Source organism: Perissodus microlepis, chromosome 3 (genome assembly GCF_051167445.1).
Source record: "Perissodus microlepis isolate ML-2025 ecotype Zambia chromosome 3, ASM5116744v1, whole genome shotgun sequence".
NCBI classification, from domain to species: domain Eukaryota; kingdom Metazoa; phylum Chordata; class Actinopteri; order Cichliformes; family Cichlidae; genus Perissodus; species Perissodus microlepis.
Window position 1 is genome coordinate 29726466 of NC_140463.1, and position 11706 is coordinate 29738171.

The 11706-nt window shown below is 40.9% G+C and overlaps 2 protein-coding genes and 1 non-coding gene across 3 annotated transcripts; 1 reads left to right on the forward strand and 2 right to left on the reverse strand.

Annotated features, from left to right (window-relative positions):
• Window positions 1-407: 407 nt before the first annotated feature.
• On the forward strand, window positions 408-4476 carry ankrd53 (ankyrin repeat domain 53). The gene is made up of 6 exons (XM_084923944.1): window positions 408-529; window positions 800-908; window positions 2229-2428; window positions 2634-2798; window positions 2903-3023; window positions 3325-4476. Exons 1-6 carry the CDS (start codon window positions 468-470, stop codon window positions 3880-3882), a joined length of 1215 nt encoding a protein of 404 aa, XP_084780070.1. The 5' UTR covers window positions 408-467; the 3' UTR covers window positions 3883-4476.
• Window positions 4477-5354: 878 nt separating this feature from the next.
• Window positions 5355-11019, reverse strand: tex261 (testis expressed 261). The gene is made up of 6 exons (XM_084923945.1): window positions 10821-11019; window positions 9082-9161; window positions 8816-8969; window positions 7176-7243; window positions 6966-7068; window positions 5355-6702 (listed from the first exon to the last, which is right to left on the reverse strand). The coding sequence occupies exons 1-6, from the start codon at window positions 10888-10890 to the stop codon at window positions 6587-6589; spliced, it is 591 nt and encodes a 196-aa protein (XP_084780071.1). The 5' UTR covers window positions 10891-11019; the 3' UTR covers window positions 5355-6586.
• Window positions 6848-6920, reverse strand: trnak-cuu (transfer RNA lysine (anticodon CUU)). The gene has a single exon. It is a non-coding gene; the product is annotated as a tRNA-Lys (tRNA).
• Window positions 11020-11706: the final 687 nt, after the last annotated feature.

Genomic DNA, 11706 nt, shown 5'->3' on the forward strand with positions numbered 1-11706 from the left:
TGTAGCCTACTGTCTCATTGTATACAAGAAATTTCTATTGTTGATAATGAAAAAAAAAAAACAGACATTTTCTGTATTTTCTATTGTTTAAGTGTTACTTAATGGGAATGGGAGAGGTCTTTTTCAGTGGGAAAATATAGTTAAAAGTCCAAAATTTATGCGCTCACTTGTTCCAAAGCCGACCCTAGGGACATATGTTTGTCGCCCCTGTTTTAGGGGTTAAAAAGTTTGAATGACCAATGACTGTAGAAAACTTTTATACACTCATTGGTCTGAATACAAATCACGTGTCGAACAGCGCGTGACATCAGATCTTTAAATCGGTTGAAAAACACTGTCTAAGCATGTCTACAGTTTTAAAAAATAATAATTTAACACATATTGTAACCGGATATAACAATTCAACGCTTTTTCTCCTTCTTGTGCCGGATGTCGTAAAGCAGGGTTAGTTTCCCGGTTACATTTCCATGGCAACCATGGAACCTGTCAACAAGCCCGGAAAACGGAGACGTGGAAGATGTAAAAAAGGGTAAAAACTTTGTTAATACTGAAAGCCTGGGTGCTGTTTTTCAGTGCATATGCACTTAAAGTGTAAATTTACACCGTGGGTTGGTCAAAACAGCCGCTTTAAACGTTGTAATGAGCGTTTTAATAGAAAACTATATCTTGTAAGAGCAGGCTAATAGCAACTTTAAAAGGGGGGATATGTAAGGAAATATGTAGCTTAAATCTCTCGGATGTTTTGAGGTTTCACGGCTTACTTCTCACAGCATTTTTTCTGCGTGGATTAATCTTGCAGGAAACAGTCCCATTATGATGCGCTGAGCAGGCAGATGTTCCCAGCTGTGGCTCCTGGGAACCCGGAGAAGTGTGATCTGAATGAGAACCAGCTCTCCCTGCACCAACAGGTAAAGTTCTTAACAGCTGATCAACATTAGGACTTTCAAAAATCTTAAGACCACTTTTGTGCATAAGAAAATGTAAAGCAGTAGTAGCCTCTACATTACAACATCCTGTGGAAAAATAGATAAAACATAGGCATTATTATTAATAGTAATGATAACAGATTTTGTTATTTAGGCATATTTCAAACAGCCCGTTCTCACTCCCGGGGCGTAGCATACCGACGTTTTGTCACGTCATTCCTAACATTAACCAGCAGTTAAAGAACGTAAAATAGTGTTTTCCAAGGCGATTTTAAGAAAATGAACGAAAATGTGTAGATTGAGTCCAAACGGTTCTCACGTGTTCTCCTTTTTCTGATGTTGTCATTTAGGAACGTGTTGGGTACCCGAAAGCGAAAAATGTTGACGATTTGTCACCTAGCCTAAAATGTTACGTTTTGGGAGTGATAACGTGTTGATTTCAAAACACTCGTGATCACCTTACACAGAAGAGTTAAAAGGAATTAAAAAAAAATACCTATCAAGCCAATAAACACACTGAAAGGTAATTCAGAACAGCTGAGAGAAATCAGTGTGTGGGGGGATATTACAAATTTCTAAAAGACATTCATATATTTGAAAAGAAAACTAAAATATAAATAGAATTAACACTTAAGGTGAATCACTAGCAATTGTAAGTGATTTAGAGCAGTGGTTCTCAGACTTTTGGGGAAAAGGAGCCCCTTACAGGGGAGAAAATCTTCCAAGAACCTCCTCATAATCCTAACAACCATTTATCTGGTTTGGATCAGATGATGTGGACTCATTCAAACTTTTGTCCATGCTCAGCAGCTGGCTAATCAGCTACCCAAATCAGCCAGCTGGAACAGCTCAGAAGTTCTTGCTAGCTGGTGTCTGTTAGCTAGTTGTTGACTCCTAGGACCAAAGTATTAGAACTGCTGATTTTGAAAAGTCAGAAGTTTGTCTTTTTAAGGGACTGAAAGATGATCAAATTATCATTTTTACCCACTTATACACTTATTCCTAAACTATCTTAACAACGCTAATGATACTCTTGGGATTTAAAACATTTTTGAGAAAATGTACAAACATTATTTTCCAAATACATCACTGCGCCTATGATGAAACAGGCAAAGAAAATCAAGTCATTTTTAATTTTGTCCAGGCCAAGGACCCTGAACTTGAAATATCTGAACTGAAATATCTGTTATTAATATTCTTAATTACACCTTTTCGTTTTTCTGCAGTGACATCAAATCGTCCTCTGTAAAAAAAAATAAATTAAAATAAAAAAGACCTAAGAGTAGAAACGTTATCTTCCAGAGTCTGCCGCCGCTCCACGTGGCCTGCCTTTATGGCGAGTTGGGTGATGTTCAGCTCCTGATGAAGTCCAGGCAACAGTGGATCAACAGCAGTGATTCCCAAGGTCGCCGGCCCCTCCACATGGTCCTGTCCTACCAGAGCTTCCCCAGAACCTGCGCCTGTCTCAGATACCTGCTGGAGCACGACGCCGACGTTAATGCGTAAGAAGGCTGCGCAGGCAGCTGTATTTTCTATTTTGGGTTATTTTAGAAATATGAAATTGTTCACGCTCAGCTGCTGCGTACACAACATTCAAATTACCAAAGAAAAGCTTTTTAAAAGAGATAATGATTGCAATGATGATAATTATGATGGTGATGATAATAAATAAAGCTGAGGTTTTTGGTGGGGGGTGTTTCAAACCAGCACCACAGACTTGGGGCAGACCCCGTTGCACCTGGCCGCCTCTGAGGGCTTTCTCGACTGTGCAGAGATCCTCGTGAAGGCCGGAGCAGATGTTTTGGCCAAGGACAGCTTGGGGCAGACACCTCTGGACTTAGCCTACATCTGGTGCCACAGGAAGGTAGCGAGGTAGAGCAAGCTCACACCAAAATAAAAGTTTAAACTACTGTAGCTGAAACAGCTACTTCCTTTAAACAAATCTCTTGTTTTTGTGTGTGTGCGTGTGTGGGCAGGTATCTGAAGAGCTGTATGTGGCATGTGAATAAAGAGAAAGAAAGAAAGGAGAGAGTGCTGGTTCAGGCCTTATACACTGATCTTGTGGGCATGGCCAAACAGAATAATCTCACCAGAAAGGTTAGTTTATAGGAGTTTGTTTATATGACATGGAAAGTTAAATAGAATATTATGTGTATGTGTATACTCTTTAAATATAAAGAATATACACATACATTATCAACACCTTGTCTTAAACTGGCTCATAAAGTATAAAACTGCGGCTCCCGTGAGGCAGGAAGGCCTCTGCAGTGTAAATGGGGACTGTCTGCTGAGAAATACACAATTTTAACTATTTTATATGGGAGCTTTATTATAGTAGAGTCAAGGTTTTTATGAACAGCTTTCTTATGCTGATTGCACTTTCTCCCTCCATCATTAGACGCTCACTGATGAAAAGGTGGCTGAGTGGGCAAAGAAGAAAGGCGTGGCCCTCCTGAAGGATTTCTCCCTCAGGGGGCAGGTGAGCAAGTACCACACCAAGTGCTTCTTAGCAGATCAGACCAACTGTGAGTCAAAGCATGCAAAGGCCCACTGTGAGGAGCAGCAGCCTGAAGGCATTAAAGAGGACAGGAACACCCTTCCTAAGCCACCCTTCAAACCATGGAGCATCTTCACAGGCCTCCAGCCAAAGAAACCCTTCGCAGAACCCGACCTCCGTGACAGCGTCACCATTTGGAGGGACAGCTCCAGCGGGCAACTTCAGTACACCACCAGGTGGGACAGCACGCCTCGCCCCACTCCTAACCTGCCTCTGGATGTCCTTGAGAGGGTGTTGTTTCCCAGAGCCTTCCCTTCCAGGATCACCTGGCCACAGGACTTTGAGCCACAGAACATCGTGGAGGTCAAGCATCAAGGATGCCCTCAGGAGCACAACACCTCCCCCTGGACAGAGGTGGCCATGTGTCTGGTTGAGGTGCTGGAGTTTAGACAGTACTGACTTTCCCAGTCTTGGCTGAAGAGATTTAACCTGAAACTGGGGAACAGGATCCGAAGAAATGCATTAAAAGCTCGAGTGTCACTATGTTTATAGTTTGTCAAATAGCTTTTTCAAATGGAAACAACTGACATCAAAATATGTGAAAAAACATTTAGTGGAACTATTAAGCTCATTTTCAGCTTCATATTTTTTCATTCTTGAACTCTACTAGGGTAGCTTTGCATGACTCATAGATCATAATAATCCTTATACTAAACATTAGTGCAGCACCTCAGATCATCATGTCTGAAACAAGCCGTTCTCAGCTCCTCTCCATTTAAGGACACCATTCTTCTGATTGGCAGCCCCTCGTCAGCAGATTTAGACAGCTGGTGGCCAGAACCAGATGGATGTAACTGAGATGACTAGATTAGGAATATCTGATCCCATTAACATCACACTGAGGCATGAGCAGAAAGAAATTCTCTGAAACATGAGCGTTTGCTCCAGGGGATTGCCTGTATATGTACTCATAACTTGAAAGATATAAGGTCCCTTTTAATAGTTTTTAAATCAAGTTAAGTAAAAAATATCAATAAAAAGGTAATACATAAAGCTGTTGTTGCTTTTTTTTTTATTTTGGAACTATTTAAAGTGTCTAGTAATCTTTGGGCCCTGGTTGAAAACAACCCCCCGAAATTGAAAAGCATTTGGGAAAACGGATACGTTGCTGATCTTCAAGAGCTTCAGCGGGCACAAAACTGAACCTTCTCTTTGAGAATATCCAGGCATCCCGGAGTGTTAAATGTTCTTTATCCTGTCTACTTTTTAGACCTGAGAGTTTCAAATAAATGCCAGCAACCATCATCATTCACACCCACAGCATACATCAGAAGATACTCTGTGTGGGAAGGGCCGGGGGGATTGAACCTGCGATTGGTGGCCAACCCACTCTTCCACCTGCACCGCAACCTCAGCTGCAAGTGACAAAAATTAAAAATGCCACCCGCTCCTGAAGCTGAACTTATAAATGCGGGGTGAACAGAGGGGTGAACGAAAGGTGAGAAAACCTCCGTGAACTGGGTCGCCTGTCACAGGTGTATCCCTGCACTCTCACTCATCTCCCCCAGGGAAGTGAATCGGGATCCAGGTGAGGGCTTGTCAACAGCATTAGAGTGTGAACTCTGAGCTGTGGCCTGTCAGCTGAAGGCTTGTGTGTGTGTGTGTGTGTGTCTGCATGCATTATTTTTTCTCCTCCTTCCTTTGAATTCATGGAGCACTTCACACCTTGATGGGGGTCAAAGTGCACACTAGCATCAACCGAGTGTACTCTGTGATCTAGGCCACATGGGATCTAAATAAGAAAGCCATCTGCCCCGACACACACTTGACAGGTCGGGGCGTGACAGCAGTTAGAAAATCCATCACGGTGCAAATACAACGCAACAGACTGGAAGCTATAACCTGATTTAACTGTAAATAATAAACATCAGTAAGTGTTTCTGTCCCCTTTATTTCAGCCTGTAAAAAATAACCATTTAATCCAAAATTATTTCACTAAACTCTTTTAATTACACAGCTGCACGCATATCAGCCTGCAGTGAATCACACTGGGGAATTGATAAAAGGAATTTTGTCCTTTTTAATGTTTGTCTCTTTATACCACACTGAGCAGCTTTTCTCCCCAACAGCAGTGAGCTTTAAAAAAGTCACTGCAAAAGTTTGATCTCTACAAGTGTTTACATTTCTCTTTGATGTCAGGTATGTCAGTTTAAATTCTTACAAACAGTCCAAAACAAAAACAAAACAAACAAAGGATCCTGTAGTGCTGGTGGTTTATGAGTAGAAGCACATGAAATCTTATTGTTTCTGTGGCCAAATGCTGATGAGCATGCTGAGATCCAGTGCAGGAAACATGCCTCGCAGCTCACTTCAATAGTTAAAAGTAACCCTTCACAAGTGCCTTTGCTGAATTCATTTTCTGAGATATTATATGCCAGGCGGGATATTGTTTATACCATGTCATACTTTGTAAAACAGAGCAAGACTTCTCCACAGTTTGTCCTTCTTCATTTCAAGTAATCTAATTAAAATGTTTCTTTGGCGACCTGTAGCAACTAATATGCCATTTTTTAAAACCAAAATCCAAGTTTGGACTGCAGGAATTACTCATAAAGTACCTCTGATCTGTCTCATATCTAAGAAATCCTCTTCATCAGAATTTCTTCTTATCTTCAACACTACTCTGTGTATGGAATCAGATGAAGTGTGAGGCCTTTGACACACGTACGACAGAAAGGAAAAACAAGTATTTATCTCTGGTTGTTATTTTTTAAACCCCACATGTAGATATTTTATTACTAAAGCTTTAAAAAATGAGTCCAACTTGACATGAAAGCATCACGCTACACATAGGATCCCCACAAAGAGGTCTCTGGTGGGTGTTACTGGCAGTCAGTACAGACAGAAAGACAAAGACAGACAGACGTGGCCTGGGTAAACTCGCCGGGCTCGTCCAGCAGGAAGTTCTGATCTGTTCATTGGTCCGTCCTTTTTTTTAAGTTATTTATTTCTTAACATGCCTTTCTTCCCCATTTGGCCACAGCGTCGTTTTAGTCCCATCCAGAAACAATTTCCACTGTCCTTCCTGCTTCCCCTTTGATCTTCAACACATACTCGCACGTCCCCACCGACCCCCGAGGCAGCGCCCCAGACTCTCAAGCCCTCAGTACATTTTCTGTCGGCTGGGCAGCACTGCCTCCTTCAGGAAAGAGAACACCAGGAGGATCCCAGACCTCTTCCCCCGTTTGCCCTTGGTGAAGTAATTAGATACTACATCATCTAAAAAAAAAAAGGGGGGGGGAGAAACAGGAAACGTCATTTATAACATGAGTTTTCTGACTGCACTGACACATAGAAGGCAGGAAACAGGTTTTAAAAACTTACAATGTACTTCAGAAACTAAGAGCAAGTGCAAAAAAGAATGCGCCCAACGTGGGGCTCGAACCCACGACCCTGAGATTAAGAGTCTCATGCTCTACCGACTGAGCTAGCCGGGCTAATGAGCAAAGTCTGTTAAATGCAATGGCAGCATTGAGACTTACCTCCTTGCTGCATGGTGGACGGGAGAACATTTTCTCCTGCTGACAGCGACACAAAGAAGGCAAAGGGGATCACCCACAGGCAGATGGTGAAGTAGGCAAGCACCTATGTCCAGTTGAGCATAAATGGCACATGATTATACAAGAAAGAGAAATATAAAAAGCTCTATATCCAAAACTGTACACAGTATTGTGAATCTGAGATTACATTACCTCTGAGAATGGGTAATACTCTTGTGCAAAGTACTGGAAGGCCATGTAATGGTTCACCACCACCAACACTGCAGCGAGAAAATTTACACTCATTACACTGACAAACGCTGTCATTTGACTCACAGTTTAATGTGTAAGAAGTCCATATTAGCACTAAAGGAAAATGAATCTATCCTTCTAGATGTGCACACAACAACCAGGCCAAAATATTAAAACCTCCTGCAAAATACTGTTTCACCAAAACAGCTCTGAGCTGTCCTGGCACGGGGCTGTTGGTAGTGGAAAGTTAGAGTTGGGGACGTGGATTGGGCTTGTTTCAGGATATGCTGCATATGTTTCATTTGATTTGGATCTGGGGAGTCTGGAGGCCAGAGGGGTGTACTACACAAGAAGTTTGACAAAGCCAGGCTTTCTTTACTTTAGCTGGCTCAACAACAGTTATCACAAATGGCAGCTATAAAAACTCCTGTTAAGCTTGCTTCAGGCCCTCAGCACTCACTTATAAAGGAGCATTTCACAGGTCATGTGACTCTTCTTCAGCACAAAATGATCCCTGTGAGTGACACCTACTCCAGTCAGAGACATTATTAGATGATGATGATGATGATAAAAATGGTAGCCAAAAATGCAACATTTTTACAAATAATAGATTAATGTTGCATAACATTGACATCAACATATGGGATTTGTCACACAGAGTGTTAAAATGATAACATTTTTATTCAAATTACTTATTTTAACATTGAGTATGCTGAGTGCTTATTTTCTAAGGTGACAGCTGCACATTAGAGCTCTGAAACCTTAAAATGATCAAATTAAACCACTAAATGGTACTGTCCCAATGCCTAATAAAGGAGAAATTGACTTGAAGCTTGTCAGTAGATCAAAGCAACATTAATTTGACTGAGCACATACTCTTGATGCGTGTTCTCTGTTCGAGTAGCTGCACTTCATGTAGAGTAAAAGAGACTTTGCAGCAGATTCAAATCAAGCACAACAACATTTACACATTTTCTGCATCACCAAATTAATAAATGCACATTCCAGTGACATTGCAAAACACAGTTTACGCTTCACTCAGCAGTTGTAGTAAAGTACAGCTTAACAATTTAATTATTTAAATCATACAGAGAATCTTTAATGTACTTAAAACGAGCTCTAAATTAAAGAAACAGTAAAAATGCGGCGCTTCCAGGTGATTTTTAAATCTGAAATTGAACATGATTTTGCTCCAACCAAGAATCAGTATTCGGCATGAGTTACCATGGTGATTTAGCCAAGAAAAAGAGAGCCGCTTTTGTGACACAAAAAACCTTTTCTTTAAGCTTGACACAGCTCGCCAAGCCATTAATCTGGCTTTATAGTGCAATCCTGTGAACAAAACCTCAGGCTGTTTGTTGTGTTTGCTGTGCAGTGAAGCACATTATCCTGCCAGTGGAGGCCACTACCAGAACTCAAGGCTTTCCAGTGTAATATTGGTTGGTAATGATATGATCAATAAAACACAGTTAAAGCAGTTGTGGCTGATCAGTGTTAATAGCAGATGGCATCCTTATTGATTTGTTAACTTTTCCCCCCTATTCAGATTGTATTTGCTTAGTTTTACCAAATAATTCAAGGCAAATGCGTGTTACACTTACCACAGGAGAGGATGAAGTTTGGGGAGCTCAGAAGTATGTAGGGGAAGGTCTGCAGGAGTCCGAAATAAACCAGGTTTGTGAAGAGGCCGACTCCCACCATCAACATTGGAAAGCCTTCGAACATATAGAGGCATACCAGCACCCCTGTAGAGAACTGGACACATCCACAGAAACTGTAAAAACCACTGTTGACCTGCATGTACAGCACATCATTAAAACAAGTACCTAAAGACAATCTCATCATTAAGTCACACCCAAATACTCACCAGTATCATGTACTTTATTATTCGGCTGGTGGCTACTGTGTACTCTTCTATTAGTTCAGCCAGGTAGTAGAGGCCAGCAGCTGAGAGAAAATGAAAGGTAATGAGCAACCAAAGAAGAAGACTTTGGGGGGGGGGGGGATCAGTGTGAATAAAAGGGTAAGACACCGTTACTTTTAGGGTTGTTTTTGTTTTGTTTTTTTTTATAGACTGCTAAATTTGTTCTGTCGCTTTTGCTGCAAATCATTCTGCTTAAAAAAATAAATAAATAAAACATTTACATACAAATTTAGGAAAAGCAGGTGGTACAGTTTAGGTTTTGGAGCCACAAGGAGAAAGGATTCAACACCTGAGCAGCTAAAATTTACTGAAGGCAAACTGAGTATGTGACATTTTTCAAGATTTGTTGCAAAGGCTTTATCGACATTCAATACCTAGCTCCTGTGAACAGCCGTGGCAGAGCAACAAAGACGGACCAAATAAAGTAGGTTCATTTGAGCAACACTGACACGACCCACAGTTACTGAGCTCATGTGGAAGGAAGGCCAAACAGACAGTAAATTGATCAGACTTGTCAATATGTGTGAACTGGATACTACCTGTGAGGGAGATGCCAAGACATAAAACATGTCTGTACTTCTTTCACTAAATATAACAGCTTTCTATAACCACTATTGGCTAAAGTATGATTTTTTTAAAAAGAAGTTATGCATTATTAATCAGAACAAGCATCTGAGTTATGAATAATGGCTTTGTGTATTGAAGGCCATGTGTTTGCAGATTGCACACACAATTAAACTTACTCAAACTATAGTCCTTAAACATTAATAACAAACACTGTTACATGTCCAAAAATATTAAAACAAATAATTCTAAAACTAGTGAACACTTAATAAACAGTTAAGCTTGGCGTACGCTAGCCTTGATCTATAAAAAAATGAGGACACAATGAGATAACTCACTTCATGAGTTGTCTCATTGAAAATGAAAACAATATACGTCATGAATATTTGCGGTTTTATTTTCTCATCTGCTGACAGGTCAGGTCACATGACTGAGCGTGTCATGCAGTAGGTGTTACGTGGCCAGGTAAAAGTCTACGTGGACGGACCTCTGGCTTTGGGCCAAGCCTTCATTAAAAGTTTCGTACATGTAGGCTGCTCCTCTCCTGCGCTAACATCCTCCTCTCTGATGTAAACAGAAATACATGAGCGTAATTGTAAAGCCTTCACGTTAGATTAGCATGAATCCTGCAGTTGGAGTCGGTCTTCACACCAGATTACAAAAAGAGGCCGAACTCTGTGCTGCTGAATCGGCTGATCAGTTAGTATCGATTAGGAGGAGTTAAAGACAAAGAGAAAGTGATTCTACTGCCCCCCCCAAAAAAAAGAAAATTTGAACATTTATCTAATAAAGATTGTCTGTTTACATTTAAAGGTAGTCATTACAAAATATCTAATGATATCTTTTTTTTCAATCAATGCTCTTCCTCTTAACTTCCTGTCCTTTAAAGCTAACTAGCCCAGACGCCAGTAGGTAGCTTTCAGGACTCTGCTTCGTTCACTAACACGGCTTACATGCATATTTTATTACTGAGTTTTGAGTCGATAGCTGTTGGCAAAGCGGAGCTCAGTTATCACTCGCTAGCGCACCTTAATCTGCTGACTTGATCCGCTAGCATTAGCAGGCAAATATGAGCTACCTAGGCTAACAGCTGCAGGGGGATTTCAGCAAGCACTTACCTATTGCTAACGTGACGAAGGATATCTGGATGAGCAGAGACAGCCAGCTCAGTAAATAAATAAACCACATTGCTCTGCATATGCAACAGCACACAAAATAAGAAAATAATAGAGAGAGCAGCTAGCTGGTAGCTAACTAGCGCTGGTCAAAGTTCCTCCCCCTGGTGTTTCAGTACGAGCTGAGGAGAGTCGTAAAGACAGGCCTCAGAGCCCGGAAGGACTGACTTGTTTAGTTACAGCCCCACCTGTGGTGGGAGGAGTAATGCAACGGCAGAGGAATAATGTTTTTTGAGTTAATAATAAGAAAAATATAAAGGGTGGTGCCTCTGTGTGTGTGTGTGTGTGTGTGTGTGTGTGTGTGGGGGGGGGGGGGGGGTCTCCAAACGTCCAAAGATATTTTAATGATAATATGTTAAATTTCAGTATGTAAATCTATTTGTGCCAACCACAAAAATACACAAAAATTTAGAAATGTGAAAGAAAATACAGTAAGTCAAAATTTTTGTACAAATGTTCAAGTCAATCTTTAAGAAATCAAGTCAAAAAGTATTTCTTTCTAAATAAGAATTACTACATCAACTATTTAATACAGGTCAAAATTGTGATAAATTGTACTGGCATGGTCAAAAACAAACAAACATGCCATTAAATGCGCCAGAAATGTGATATGAATGTTTATATTAAAGCAGTTACAGCAGTGCAGTGGTTAGCACTACAGCCTCACAGCACGAGCGTACAGTGGTTCAAACCTGCCAGCCAGCTGTGTCGGGTTTGGACGCTCTGTATGGGCTGCATGGGCTTCCTCCCACAGTCCACAGACATACATCTCATGTGTACTGGTGATTCTAAATTAAGAGTAGGTGTGAGTGTGCATGATTGTTGGTCA

Coding starts and splice junctions, on each gene's coding strand:
- ankrd53 (XM_084923944.1), top strand. CDS start 468: ATGGCAACCATGGAACCTGTCAACAAGCCCGGAAAACGGAGACGTGGA. Junction 530..799: donor CGTGGAAGATGTAAAAAAGG/GTAAAAACTTTG, acceptor TTAATCTTGCAG/GAAACAGTCCCATTATGATG. Junction 3,024..3,324: donor AGAATAATCTCACCAGAAAG/GTTAGTTTATAG, acceptor CTCCATCATTAG/ACGCTCACTGATGAAAAGGT.
- tex261 (XM_084923945.1), bottom strand. CDS start 10,890: ATGTGGTTTATTTATTTACTGAGCTGGCTGTCTCTGCTCATCCAGATA. Junction 8,970..9,081: donor TAATAAAGTACATGATACTG/GTGAGTATTTGG, acceptor GGATGTGTCCAG/TTCTCTACAGGGGTGCTGGT. Junction 7,069..7,175: donor AGTATTACCCATTCTCAGAG/GTAATGTAATCT, acceptor AACTGGACATAG/GTGCTTGCCTACTTCACCAT.